This window comes from Schistocerca americana, chromosome 8, assembly GCF_021461395.2.
Source record: "Schistocerca americana isolate TAMUIC-IGC-003095 chromosome 8, iqSchAmer2.1, whole genome shotgun sequence".
Classification (NCBI taxonomy): Eukaryota; Metazoa; Arthropoda; class Insecta; order Orthoptera; family Acrididae; genus Schistocerca; species Schistocerca americana.
The window spans coordinates 238394250-238407940 of record NC_060126.1 but is presented as its reverse complement, the minus strand read 5'-3'; the positions used below and the strand labels follow the sequence as shown (position 1 = coordinate 238407940).

At 46.1% G+C, this 13691-nt stretch overlaps 1 protein-coding gene across 1 annotated transcript in view; it reads right to left on the bottom strand.

The window, feature by feature from the left end:
* LOC124545711 (cytochrome P450 6j1-like) overlaps positions 1-13691 on the bottom strand; it is a 97471-nt gene that overhangs the window by 59576 nt on the left and 24204 nt on the right. The window contains exon 2 of the mRNA XM_047124655.1: positions 6756-7041. Coding sequence (XP_046980611.1) covers positions 6756-7041 — 286 coding nt within the window. The remainder of the gene's footprint in view (positions 1-6755; positions 7042-13691) is intronic.

The following is a 13691-nucleotide window of genomic DNA, read 5'->3' as shown; positions in this document are numbered from 1 at the left end:
GAAGTGCAGGGAAGCTAAGACGAAATGGCTGCAGGAAAATTGTGAAGACATCGAAAAAGATATGATTGTCGGAAGGACAGACTCAGCATACAGGAAAGTCAAAACAACCTTTGGTGACATTAAAAGCAACGGTGGTAACATTAAGAGTGCAACGGGAATTCCACTGTTAAATGCAGAGGAGAGAGCAGATAGGTGGAAAGAATACATTGAAAGCCTCTATGAGGGTGAAGATTTGTCTGATGTGATAGAAGAAGAAACAGGAGTCGATTTAGAAGAGATAGGGGATACAGTATTAGAATCGGAATTTAAAAGAGCTTTGGAGGACTTACGGTCAAATAAGGCAGAAGGGATAGATAACATTCCATCAGAATTTCTAAAATCATTGGGGGAAGTGGCAACAAAACGACTATTCACATTGGTGTGTAGAATATATGAGTCTGGCGATATACCATCTGACTTTCGGAAAAGCATCATCCACACAATTCCGAAGACGGCAAGAGCTGACAAGCGCGAGAATGATCGCACAATCAGCTTAACAGCTCATGCATCGAAGCTGCTTACAAGAATAATATACAGAAGAATGGAAAAGAAAATTGAGAATGCGCTAGGTGACCATCAGTTTGGCTTTAGGAAAAGTAAAGGGACGAGAGAGGCAATTTTGACCTTACGGCTAATAATGGAAGCAAGGCTAAAGAAAAATCAAGACACTTTCATAGGATTTGTCGACCTGGAAAAAGCGTTAGACAATATAAAATGGTGCAAGCTGTTCGAGATTCTGAAAAAAGTAGGGGTAAGCTATAGGGAGAGACGGGTCATATACAATATGTACAACAACCAAGAGGGAATAATAAGAGTGGACGATCGAGAACGAAGTGCTCGTATTAAGAAGGGTGTAAGACAAGGCTGTAGCCTTTCGCCCCTACTCTTCAATCTGTACATCGAGGAAGCAATGATGGAAATAAAAGAAAGGTTCAGGAGTGGAATTAAAATACAAGGTGAAAGGATATCAATGATGCGATTCGCTGATGACATTGCTATCCTGAGTGAAAGTGAAGAAGAATTAAATGATCTGCTGAACGGAATGAACAGTCTAATGAGTACACAGTATGGTTTGAGAGTAAATCGGAGAAAGACGAAGGTAATGTGAAGTAGTAGAAATGAGAACAGCGAGAAACTTAACATCAGGATTGATGGTCACGAAGTCAATGAAGTTAAGGAATTCTGCTACCTAGGCAGTAAAATAACCAATGACGGACGGAGCAAGAAGGACATCAAAAGCAGACTCGCTATGGCAAAAAAGGCATTTCTGGCCAAGAGAAGTCTACTAATATCAAATACCAGCCTTAATTTGAGGAAGAAATTTCTGAGGATGTACGTCTGGAGTACAGCATTGTATGGTAGTGAAACATGGACTGTGGGAAAACCGGAACAGAAGAGAATCGAAGCATTTGAGATGTGGTGCTATAGACGAATGTTGAAAATTAGGTGGACTGATAAGGAAAAGAATGAGGAGGTTCTACACAGAATCGGAGAGGAAAGGAATATGTGGAAAACACTGATAAGGAGAAGGGACAGGATGATAGGACATCTGCTAAGACATGAGGGAATGACTTCCATGGTACTAGAGGGAGCTGTAGAGGGCAAAAACTGTAGAGGAAGACAGAGATTGGAATACGGCAAGCAAATAATTGAGGACGTAGGTTGCAAGTGCTACTCTGAGATGAAGATGTTAGCAAAGGGAAGGAATTCGTGGCGGGCCGCATCAAACCAGTCAGTAGACTGATGAAAAAAAAAAATAAATAAAAAAAATAAAAAAAATAAAAAACGACCCGTGGCTCTACCCTTCAGTCTATCTCTGCAAATCCCTACATTTCAGCAGGATAATGCACGACCACATGTTGCAGGTCCTGTACGGGTCTTGCTGGATACAGAAAATGTTCGACTGCTGCCCTGGCCAGCACATTCTCCAGATCTCTCACCAACTGAAAGCTTCTGGTCAATGGTGGCCGAGCAACTGGCTCGTTACAATACGACAGTCACTACTCTTGATGAACTGTGGTATCGTGTTGAAGCTGCATGGCCAGCTGTACCTGTACACGCCATCCAAGCTCTGTTTGACTCAATGCCCAGGCGTATCAAGGCCGTTATTACGGGCAGAGGTGGTTGTTCTGGGTACTGATTTCTCAGGATCTATGCACACAAATTGTGTGAAAATGTAATCACATGTCAGTTCTAGTATAACATATTTGTCCAATGAATACCCTTTTATGATCTGCATTTCTTCTTGGTGTAGCAATTTTAATAGCCAGTGGTGTAAAATACCGAGAAACACTTTTTGATGAAGAGTGATAGTCACTATGAAGGTGATAGCGATCCAATGTTATGAGATTTTTTTAAAACCACAACAGACTCTGATGGAAAATATCTGTTTATTCCTTTAACAGTTTCAATCATTATGATCATCTCCGTAGAGATCAGCTACTTTCACGAAGGAAGATCAGCTTGAAGATGATCATAATGATAGAAACCAGCAACAGAATAAACGAATATTTGCCATCACAGACTGATGTATGTTGTAGTATTTATAAAATTTCAACACTTTATAATCGTTTCGCGTCCAGTACCGCCAATTTTACAGTGACAGAAACATCACTGATAACATGGTAGAAAGTTCGTTTTCAGTAAATGCTATCACATCTCAAAATCGCACAACATGGAATCAGCCACGCTCTCCTTTGACACAAACTGAGATGCTGTAGTACCTCCGTCGGTAATGACGGAACCCTTATAGTATCACTTCACTGTCCGACTGTTAACAACAGTTTCTCAGGAATGGGTAGACATATGAAGTTGAAATTTATGTTAGATATGGAGGTCTATAGACCCTTATACGTCAATGCAGTCAAAAGATACGGCCACTAATATCACATTTTGATATTCTCAAACTCACTCCTCAAAACTTATAGAGCACTTCCCTGACCTAGAATCATGATATTTGGCAAGAGGCAAGTTTTCAAAGTAAAGGAAAAAATCCGAAAATGGTTAATTTGTAATTATATCACGCGAAACATCCCATTTTTTGTCATTTGTTATCTTCTGTCTGTCTTCCTGTCTGTTATGACCCCTTTTTCTCGGAAACGGTTAAACGTATCACGTTGAAATTCATGTCATTTAAGTCCGAAGGTTTTAATGAAGAAGGTCGCATTTAAGCATTGAAATGTATCATTGCTGACAGGTGAAAATTTGTGCCGGCCGGGACTCGTATCCAGATATCCCTCTTTACGCAATAGGCTGTCTTAACCACCACGGCCGCCCGAACACGCTTCCCTTCCGACCCAACTGTCCGCCGGTTGCACGCGACTGACTCAGCGGCCACACCTGCCTATGAAACCCTTACACTCTGTCCCTGAAGCGCGTATGAGATTGTGCTTGGTGTGCATTGTTGGCCGTCGTCACCTTATGTACAAATACGGCCTTTTTGCAGCATAAAGGATTTAAGCTTTTTCGTCAATGCAGTCAAAAGATTCGGCCCTTTGTGGCACATATTTTGACATATTGCCAGTATCGATATCCATGACAGGCATAAATCGTCGAAATTCTCGATTCCAGGGATGGATGAAGTACCCACACTCATGCTCATAAATTAAGGATAATTGTAGGATGTGGTGCCACACAACGTGGCACTACACAAAACTTGCGATAATAGCGTAGGTACATAGGGAACACACGCTACACAGATCTGTAAGTCTTTGGTATTGGTGATAAGTTGAGAAAACCGTCACGAAACACATGTGCTACAAAACGCCACTGTTTCCTGCGCATGTACCCCGACATCAATATGGGATATGATCACCATGCACACGTACACAGGCCGCACGACGTGTTGGCATACTCTTGATCAGGTGATCGAGCAGCTGCTGGGGTATAGCCTCCCATTCTTGCACTAGTGCCTGTCGGAGCTCCTGAAGTGTCGTAGGAGTTTGAAGACGTGCAGCGATACGTCGACCGAGATCATCCCAGTCGTGCTCGATGGGGTTTAGGTTTGGAGAACAGGCAGGCTACTCCATTCGCCTGATATCTTCTGTTCCAAGGTACTCCTCCACGATGGCAGCTCGGTGGGGCCGTGCGTTACCATCCATCAGGAGGATGGTGGAACCCACTACACCCCTGAAAAGGCCGACATGTTGGTGCAAAATGACGTTCCGATAACCTGACCTGTTAAGTTCCTCTGTCAAAGACATGCAGGGGTGTACGTGTACCAATCATAACCCCATGCCGCACCATCAAACCACGACCTCCACACAGGTCCCTTTCAAGGACATTAAGGGGATGGTATCTGGTTCCTGGTTCACGCCAGATGAAAACCCGGCGAGAATCACTGTTCACTGTTCATGGACTCGTCCATGAACATAACCTGGGACCACTGTTCCAAGGACCATGTACTGTATTCTTCACACCAGGCTTCATGGGCTCTCCTGTGACCATGGGTCAGTGGAAAGCACCTTGTAGGTCTCTGGGCGAATAAACCATGCCTGTTCAGTCGTCCGTGGATTGTGTATCTGGAGACAACTGTTCCAGTGGCTACAGTACTCCGTGGCCATCTGTGGGCACTGATGGTGAGATATCGGTCTTCTTGTGATGGTGTACACTCTTCACGACCCGTACTGTAGCGCCTGGACACGTTCTCTGTCTGCTGGAATCGTTGCCATAATCTTGAGATCACACTTTGTGGCACGTGTAGGGCCTGTGCTACGACCTGCTGTGTTTGACCAGCCTCTAGTCGCCCTAGTATTCTACCCCTCATAACTTCATCAATATGTGTTTTTTGAGCCATTTTCAACACACGGTCACCATTAGCAATTCTGAAGACGTCTGCACACTTACTTGCTGCACCGTAATCTGACATGCACCAACACACCTCTGCGTATGTGGACTGCTGGCAGTGCCACCGTGCGACGACCGCAGGTCAGTTGCACCGCTTGCTCATACCCCGAGGTGATTTAAACCCGCAAACCGCCAACCAGAGCGTTGTTTCACCATGTAGCAGTATTATTCTTAATTTATGAGCATGAGTGTATATACACTGAATTCAGAAAAAAAAAAGAAACAGGACACCTTGAAGGACTAGAGATAGGATGTTCATATTAACAGGACCCATACATTAGTTTGTTCTGCAGAAATGATAAGTATTTTAGTCATCACGGTTCAGCATGTGTCCTCTTGCCGAACAGGCACAGGGTCCTCCATGGCCCCTGATAACTTGTTCCATGCACGATGGCATCGATGCGTGTAAGCGCGAATGGCGTCCTGTGGTATAGCCATCCATGCTGCATTCACCTGGTTCCAAAGTATATCTGTGATGGGTGGAATTTGGTCACAGCGCATCAGCTGTATTTTCACCATATCCCACACATTTTCGATTGGTGACAGGTCTGGTGATGTGGCGAGCCAAGGCAAAAGGATGATATCATGTGGGGTGTTGTGCAGGAACGGTATGGCTACCGGTCGGAGGATGTCGCTCCCGTACATCACACTGGTGTTAGTGCCCTGTATACGCAGCAAATGTGATTTGTGAGTGCATTTGATAGCACCCAACATCATAAGGCCTTGAGTTGGCGCTGTATGCCTTGCGCGAATGCAGTCACTGTGATGCCAATCCCCATTCTGCGGCGAACCAAAATTCGGTTATCATCTTCAAACAAACAGAACTCGAATTCGTCCAAAATACTATCTGATGCGATTCCTGTCAGTGTGACCTTCCATTCACCATTTCCGTCTAGCTCGTTTCTGCGCACTCGTCAAAGGTGGGCGTAGAATTGGACGACGCGCACGTAACCCAGGCGCCGTAATAAACGGCGACGGACTGTCACCCCTGATGGTGTACGAAGTGTTCCACCGTTGCGCCAGAGTCGAGGAGGTCACAGAGATGTCCTGCAGTGTCATTCGGATGAAGTGTCGATCTTCTCGTGGAGAGGGGGAAGGGGGGAGGGGGGGGCAGAAAGAGGAGGAGGAGGAGCATGTGGTGGTGGTGGTTTGGTTGGTGCGACCTGACGCATTTCGTTGTGTTCTACGGTCTTCCATGAACCATTTTGCACATACCCGTTGAACTGCCGATCCTTCCCACACGAGCAGCAATTTTCCGGGTTGATGGTTCAAAATGACTCTAAGCACTATGGGACTTAACATCTGAGGTCATCAGTCCCCTAGATTTAGAACTACCTGAACCTAACTAACCCAAGGACATCACACACATCCATGCCCGAGGCAGGATTCGAACCTGCGACTGTAGCAGCAGCGCGGTGCCAGACTGAAGTGCCTAGAACCGCTCGGTCACAGCGGCTGGCCCGGGTGGATGCATCACATTTTCTCAAGCTAATAATGCGCCCTCTTTCAAAATTACTGATTTGGCGGTACGGTTTGCGCACACGTCTGGAAAGCATCCTGCATGCCTGATCAAATCGCACTGATCCATTACCTTCGGTTTATAGCGACAACGAGAGCCGCAGATACATTTTACCGGTAGGTGGTGTTGCGGCACGATACCGATGTTGACCTTGAACACATGGGCTGAAATGGTACAAATTTTGATCATTTTTACAGAACATACTAATGTACGTGTCCTGTGAATATGAACGTCCTGTCTCTAGTCGTTCAAGATTTTTTTAACATGAGTGTACGTAATTGAGTTTGTTCAGAGCCGTCGGTGTACGTTCCCTATTCGCATTTATCTGAATTTTCTTTTTCCACCTGCTTACCTGAACAATCTTGTCGAACAAGCCTTTCTCCGCATCGGAGGATGTGAACTTGAAGGGCAGGAACCTCAGCAACTGCGGGGCGAGGAAGAAGACGGCGTAGGCCGGCCCAGCGAAAGCGTCCTTCCGCAGGAATCTATGCAGCTGGCGACATACTGGGGAGTCTTCGTTCTTCAGGGAGCCGCCCTCCACGCCAAGGAAGATGGAGCACACGATGTCCGCCGTGTAGCACGTCAGTACCTGGCGCACGTCCACGGCGCTGACTGGAACAGGGGCGGCCAGGCCGCGTCTAGTTACCGCGTTACACATAATGTAATCTCTGGTTTTTGCTTTAGTCCTTAGGTTCACACGTGAACAACATATTGCATCTCATCAAATGTACCTGGACACCTCCATGTAATGCTGAATCCACCACTAGGTGTCGCGAGAGACGGACGCACCTGTATAAAAGGGGGTGGATATTATCGTGTTGTCAGTCCTTCGACTGCGTGTGGCACGACAGCCTCGTGTACAAACTTTTTGTACACGGGGTATCGACGTCGCACGTGGTGCTACTGCGCTCGTATCTCTCGGGACGCACATTCCACATCCGAGCAGATGGTGGCACCTCCACCGACCGGCATTCGAGCGGGAGTGCCGCAGGGCTCGGTTCTCGGCCCCCTGCCGTACTCCCTGTACACCGCCGACGCACCGCAGGTGGCACGCGTGGAGTTAGCGCTTTATGCTGACGACACTGCGTTGTTCACCTGTTGCATGAATGCGGCCGCCGCCTCCAGCTCGGATGTGACGTCCTGTGCGCCTGGTCCACGAAGTGGCGCCTAAAGTACAACGCTGCGAAGAGCCAGGCTGTCGTCTTCAGCAGGAAGAGGTAGCCTCCGGATCTGCCGCCGGTAACGATCAAGGGGGGCCCCATCCCATGGTTGCGGACCGGCAAATACCTCGGGGTCACACTGGACAGGCACCTGACGTGGCGGCCCCACGTCCGCGACGTCAGAGGGCGAGCAGTGGGGAGACTACGAGCGCTGTACCCGCTGCTCAACTCCTCGTCTACACTACCTCCAACCACGGCCTCTCCATGTACCTGGCCTTGGTACGGCCAGTTCTGGAATATGCGGCGCCGGCCGAAGTGGCCGTGCGGTTAAAGGCGCTGCAGTCTGGAACCACAAGACCGCTACGGTCGCAGGTTCGAATCCTGCCTCGGGCATGGATGTTTGTGATGTCCTTAGGTTGGTTAGGTTTAACTAGTTCTAAGTTCTAGGGGACTAATGACCTCAGCAGTTGAGTCCCATAGTGCTCAGAGCCATTTTTTTGGAATATGCGGCCGTGGTGTGGGGCAATGCAGCAGCGACACACATTGCGACGCTCCAACGCGTCCAGAATAGCGCGCTGCAACTTGCGCTCCACAAGCCGCCTCGCTACCCCTCGAGGCTGCTCCATGAGGAAGCAGGAGTCCCTTTCCTACGGGATCGCTTCCGGCACATCGCCAGGGTGTTCTACAACAACATTCTGACAGCCGTCTAATTCGTGGGCTGGGCCAACAGGTCCACCACAGGCCGACAACACGTTGGCCCGACCTACTGCGGGAGTAGTTCTCTCCCGCAGTTCCGATGACGATACAAAGAGCGTTTCTGTAGCCAGGGACGCTCACTGAGGACAGCTCGTCACGATAGGTCCCATTGCCAACACCATGGGTCAGCGCAGAAACAGCAGGTCCGGTGCTTACACTGCCTCTACACCTGGCATATGTCGCCAGTGTTTCACAGCGAGCGAGCGAGCGTGTTGTCAGTAGAGAGGCAGTAACGGCACGATGGGTCGGTTAAGAGAGCTCAGCGATTCATCTTGGACTAGTTATTCTTTGCCACCTGGCGAAGAGATCCATCATGGACATTTCAACTCTTCTAAAACTGCCCAATTTGACTGATGGTGATGTGATTGTTACGTGGAAACGCGAAGGAACAACCACAGCTAAACCAACACCAGACTGACCTCATGTAGTGATGGACATGGAGCGTCGAGCTTTATGAAAGGTGGTCGCAGAAAATCGCATAAAATCAAGTGAAGGAATCGCTCTTAAGTTTCAAATGTGCAGTTAGTAGAATAACTGTGCACAGAGATTTAGAAACAATGGAGTAAAATGCTCGAGCAGCTCCTCATGAACCACACATTTTTGTAGATCATGCGGAGCGATGCTTGCGGTGGTGGAAAGAGTGGCACAGATGGAGAGTGGATTAATGGGAACGAGTGATTTGGACTGACGAATGATGATACAAACATTGGCAGTCCAATGGTAGGTTTCGGCTTTGGGGAATACCTGCAGAACGTTACTTTCCATCATGTGTAGCGCCAACAGTGAAGCACAGAGGATGTGGTGTTAGGATATGACGTTGGGGTTTGACCCCCATTTGGGCTTAAACTCTAAATGGGGAAGGATGTGAACACATTTTACATCACTGTGTAGCGTGCAGAGTGGAGGAACATTTCGGAGGCGATGAGTTTATCAGCTGGACATGCACCCTGACAGGCAATTTTTGAAGACAATAACGTTCCTGAAGTTGACACTCCTGCCCACAGTCCCGGCCGAAATTGTCCAGGGAAGCCATCACGAAGGCGATAGGTGGTCACCCCCCTATATTAATATCCACTAATAGGTGTCCGTATACTTTTGATCAGACAGTCCAACATTTCTGTGCTAATACGACCGTGAAAACTTTCACATGTGAGTAATTGCCATTCGGCATGAATGGAGCCCATCCAGTCAAGCACTGTAGATACTGGAGTGGGAAGGTGTTTTAGGGATGGGAGAGCGACAGTTAAGTGTGTTGGGAAGTCTCAGAGATGGATTCTAACTTAACACACTTGCAAGCCGTTGCTCAAGATTATTTCTATATGAAAAAATCTTACTTACGGTATATAAATAAAACAGCCACGCCCATTTCACTATAGTAATGAGGCGACTGCAGCGAGACAAAAATCTCTTTTGTATTACACAAACTCTACACACTACAAGCAGTTCAACTGAATTATGTATTACTTTTAACATTTGCACTTATACTACTTAATGAGAGACGATATGAACACTAGCAGTTGTGTATTGTGTATTAAACTGGGGACTTAGAAACGACGGAGAGGCTTCGTCCCGCCGTAGCTCTCAGTTGTACACAACCCCACAACTGGCCACAGCAGTCCACCCACCTCACCGCCGCCCCACACTGAACCCATGGTTATTGTGCGGTTCGGCCCCCAGTGGACCCCCTGGGAACGTCTCATACCAGATGAACCTCCTGGAATACTGTTCACGAATGACAGCACAGCGGGACGAATCACCAGACTGACGTATAAATTTGCACGAGAATCATAAAAAAACTATTTTCATTAATAACACATTCGGCATGTGTGAAAGTAAAAAGAACTCTCGTGCTATGTACACAATTAACAGGTTATTAAATTAAACATAATTCCCAGAGCCCTTGTAATCACTGTGGAGGTTAATTATGCCAGTCTATGTCTGCAACGATTTGCCAGATGTCACGTAAATTACAAGTGTTGTTTCGGAATAATTGGCGCTAAAAGCTTCAGCCGAATCGTTATGTATATAAGGAATGACGAACGAAGGAAAATAATTTAACATCACGTCGACACCTAAGTCGTTAAGACGAAACAGTATTTTTTAACTGCCACACCTCTTTAGGTTACGATCGACTGTTTCGATAAGTTAATGAAGTACTTTCGCGATTAAACTTCGGTGGGCAATCAGACCATGCAGTATTTACCGAAAATAAATACGTTTCAATAGTCAGATTAAATAGCCTGAGTAACGCTACAGTAAGAAACAGAACAGCGAACACGCGAATTATCCTATGAAAGGTTTGTGAAAGGTTTGCCTGGACACAGAAGTGGACGTAAATAAAGAAACAGTTCGTACCTTCTCTCACAGCTTTCTGGATATTTTGAACTAGATCTTTCCCGACGTCATCGACAAGAGGAAACATTTTTTTCATTTTACCAGAACTGAAAGCTGGCACCAGTTTATACCGCATTACTTTCCACCTGAAAAAAAAGAAACGTGAACATTGAGATATAATATAAAGAACATCCCCGGGGAACCTGTAATTCCCCATGGCAGACTATTACATTATCACATTACCTGGAGTAATGAGGTTAGTGAGTGGTTGTTCCTTCCAAGATCCTTCCTCCTCCCCCCCCCCTCCCCCCCCCCATTCCCAAACTACTAATCTGAAGTGAATGTTCCAATGAGCCCCGTTAACAATTAAGATAACATTCGCAGAAACACCAGTTACCTATTTTAACACTGAATTTGAAGACTAGAAAAAATTAGAAAAATCTCTTAACGTTCTGCAACTAATATACCGCTCAAGTCAGTGGATTATAAATGAGTTCACTTTGTTGCCACAATAATCAATTGCCAAAAAACAATTTGTCTGATACGTAGTAAAGGTAACAGTAAATTTTACTAGAAATCGGGTCTTCTGGACAACTCATTCAATTGTGCAGATGCATTTTTCATTACAACTAGTAGAATGTTAAGTCTAGGGAACAAAGAGCTTTACTTTTATTGTGAAAATAATGATTAATTATTATTATTAAATTGAAGTCACTTGTTAATAAGGAATCAGTTAACTGTCTGCATGTAACAATACACACAAAATATGAGCAAGGAGCCTGTAAGCTGACTCATTCTACATTATTTCGACAGAAATCTCGTTGTGCACCATTTCGTCGTAAATCTGGACAGTTATTCAGGAAATATGGAACTAATTAACTAACGAAGTATAACAGGTTCTGGAAAGTATAACACTTTTCTCTAAGTAAGAAAGAAAACATTGGAAGAGAAAAAGTCATTGTGAAGGGAAAAGAAACAGTGAATTATGTTTTTTCTTAACCATTATCTTATCCACCGCTCTAAGTCTGTGATAAATTCGTCATTTCTTTCCAACTATTTAGTAGCATGGGCAAAGATTCAGTCCTAGAAACGAGAACGCTGCTAACAGAATATGACTAAACCAAAAATTATTATGTCATGTACAATGTGGAGTTGAAACATGAACTCACGTCCCGTACTGTTTTCTAGGTTTTTCCTTATAACACTCCTCTGCTTTTTGGCTCTTGCGGCAAAGGATCACTGGTATTTATTAAGCGTTTTATGAATATAACAGTGCCTCCAATCTTCTTTATTAACTACAAAGTTCCTCTGAGCGGTTAGCTAAAACACATCGATTACTTACATACAGCACTCAGTAAAAGCATACAGGGTGTTCAGAAATTTCCGCTACAGGATTGTAGAATTTGTAGAGGAGACGGAGTACATAATATTTTGAATAGGAAGCCATGTCCAGAAACGTACCTATCCGTTCTACGACGGTTTCAGTTCAGATACTGAGGGAAACAGGAAAGTCTCAGAATTGCTTGTCATGGTATGCAACTGGATAGACAGGATGACATTGGTTCAAATGGCTCTGAGCACTATGGGACTTAACATTTGAGGTCATCAGTCCCCTAGAACTTAGAACTACTTAAACCTAACTAACCTAAGAACATCACACACATCCATACCCGAGAGAGGATTCGAACCTGCGACGGTAGCAGTCGCACGGTTCCGGACTGAAGCGCCTAGAACCGCTCGGCCAAACGGGCCGGCGCAGGATGACATATATTACGTCAGATTTTAATGTCCGCCTTGTTGCGAGACCTATTGAATGCCTGTGGGTCTCCGATACAGTAAAGATATTTCGATCCCCGCTTTAGGAACACACACACACACACACACACACACACACACACACACACACACATGCTCCTTGTGTATGGCGAAGATCGGGGTAACGGAAGAGCGGTTTCCGCAACGTAGCACGCCATCGCCCAAACTTTTTGCCCAAGTTATGCAGGCGCTCCGAGAAACAGGTGCATTCACCGTGAGAAGGCAGGACTGACTGAGCGAAGTGGCGCAGTCGCTAGCGCACTGGACTCGTATTCGGGAGGACGACGGTTCAATCCCGCGTCCGGCCATTCTTATTTAGGTCTTCCGTGATTTCCCTAAATCACTCCAGGCAAATGACAGGATGGTTCCTTTGGAAGGGCACGGCCGACTTCTTTCCCCGTCCTTCTCTAATCCGACGAGACCGATGACCTCGCTGTCTGGTCTCCTCCCCCAAACAACCCCAAGGCAGGACTGTGGTGCTCCACGACAACGATCCACGCCCGGATTTGAGTATGTGCGTCATCACGTTGAAGAGAACCACTCAACGAATACTCGACAACATGCAATGGGACGTTCCACGTGAGCAACAATTACATCCGTACCAGTTACAAAGAGTACACGCTACGAGGCCAACCCATTTTCCACAACGTGTTGCCTGCTGCACGCGTTTCCTGCATCGCTGCATCAACACACCCTTGTGACCACGTCGAGTTCTGTGCACGGATGAATGTAAGTTCACTACGGACTGTGTTCTGAATTCGCGAAACAGCCATGTGTGGGCAAACGAAAACCATCGTGGGACGGCTGTTCAGGGATTTCAGCTGTAAGTAGGCTGTTTATGTTTTCTCTATGTAAGTAGGCTGTTTATGTTTTCTTATTGGCAATGTTACGTAGCGCTCAATATGAAAATCACTGGCTGTGCTGTGTGCATATGTAAGTAGGCTGTTTATGTTTTCTCTATGTAAGTAGGCTGTTTATGTTTTCTTATTGGCAATGTTACGTAGCGCTCAATATGAAAATCACTGGCTGTGCTGTGTGCAGTCTGTGGCTGCTTTGCATTGTTGTAATACTCGCCATTGTAGTGTTAGGCAGCTGGCTGTGAACAGCGCGTAGCGTTGCGCAGTTGGAGGTGAGCCGCCAGCAGTGGTGGATGTGGGGAGAGAGATGGCGGAGATTTGTAATTTGTCATGAACTGATATATATATTATGACTTGTGATGATAT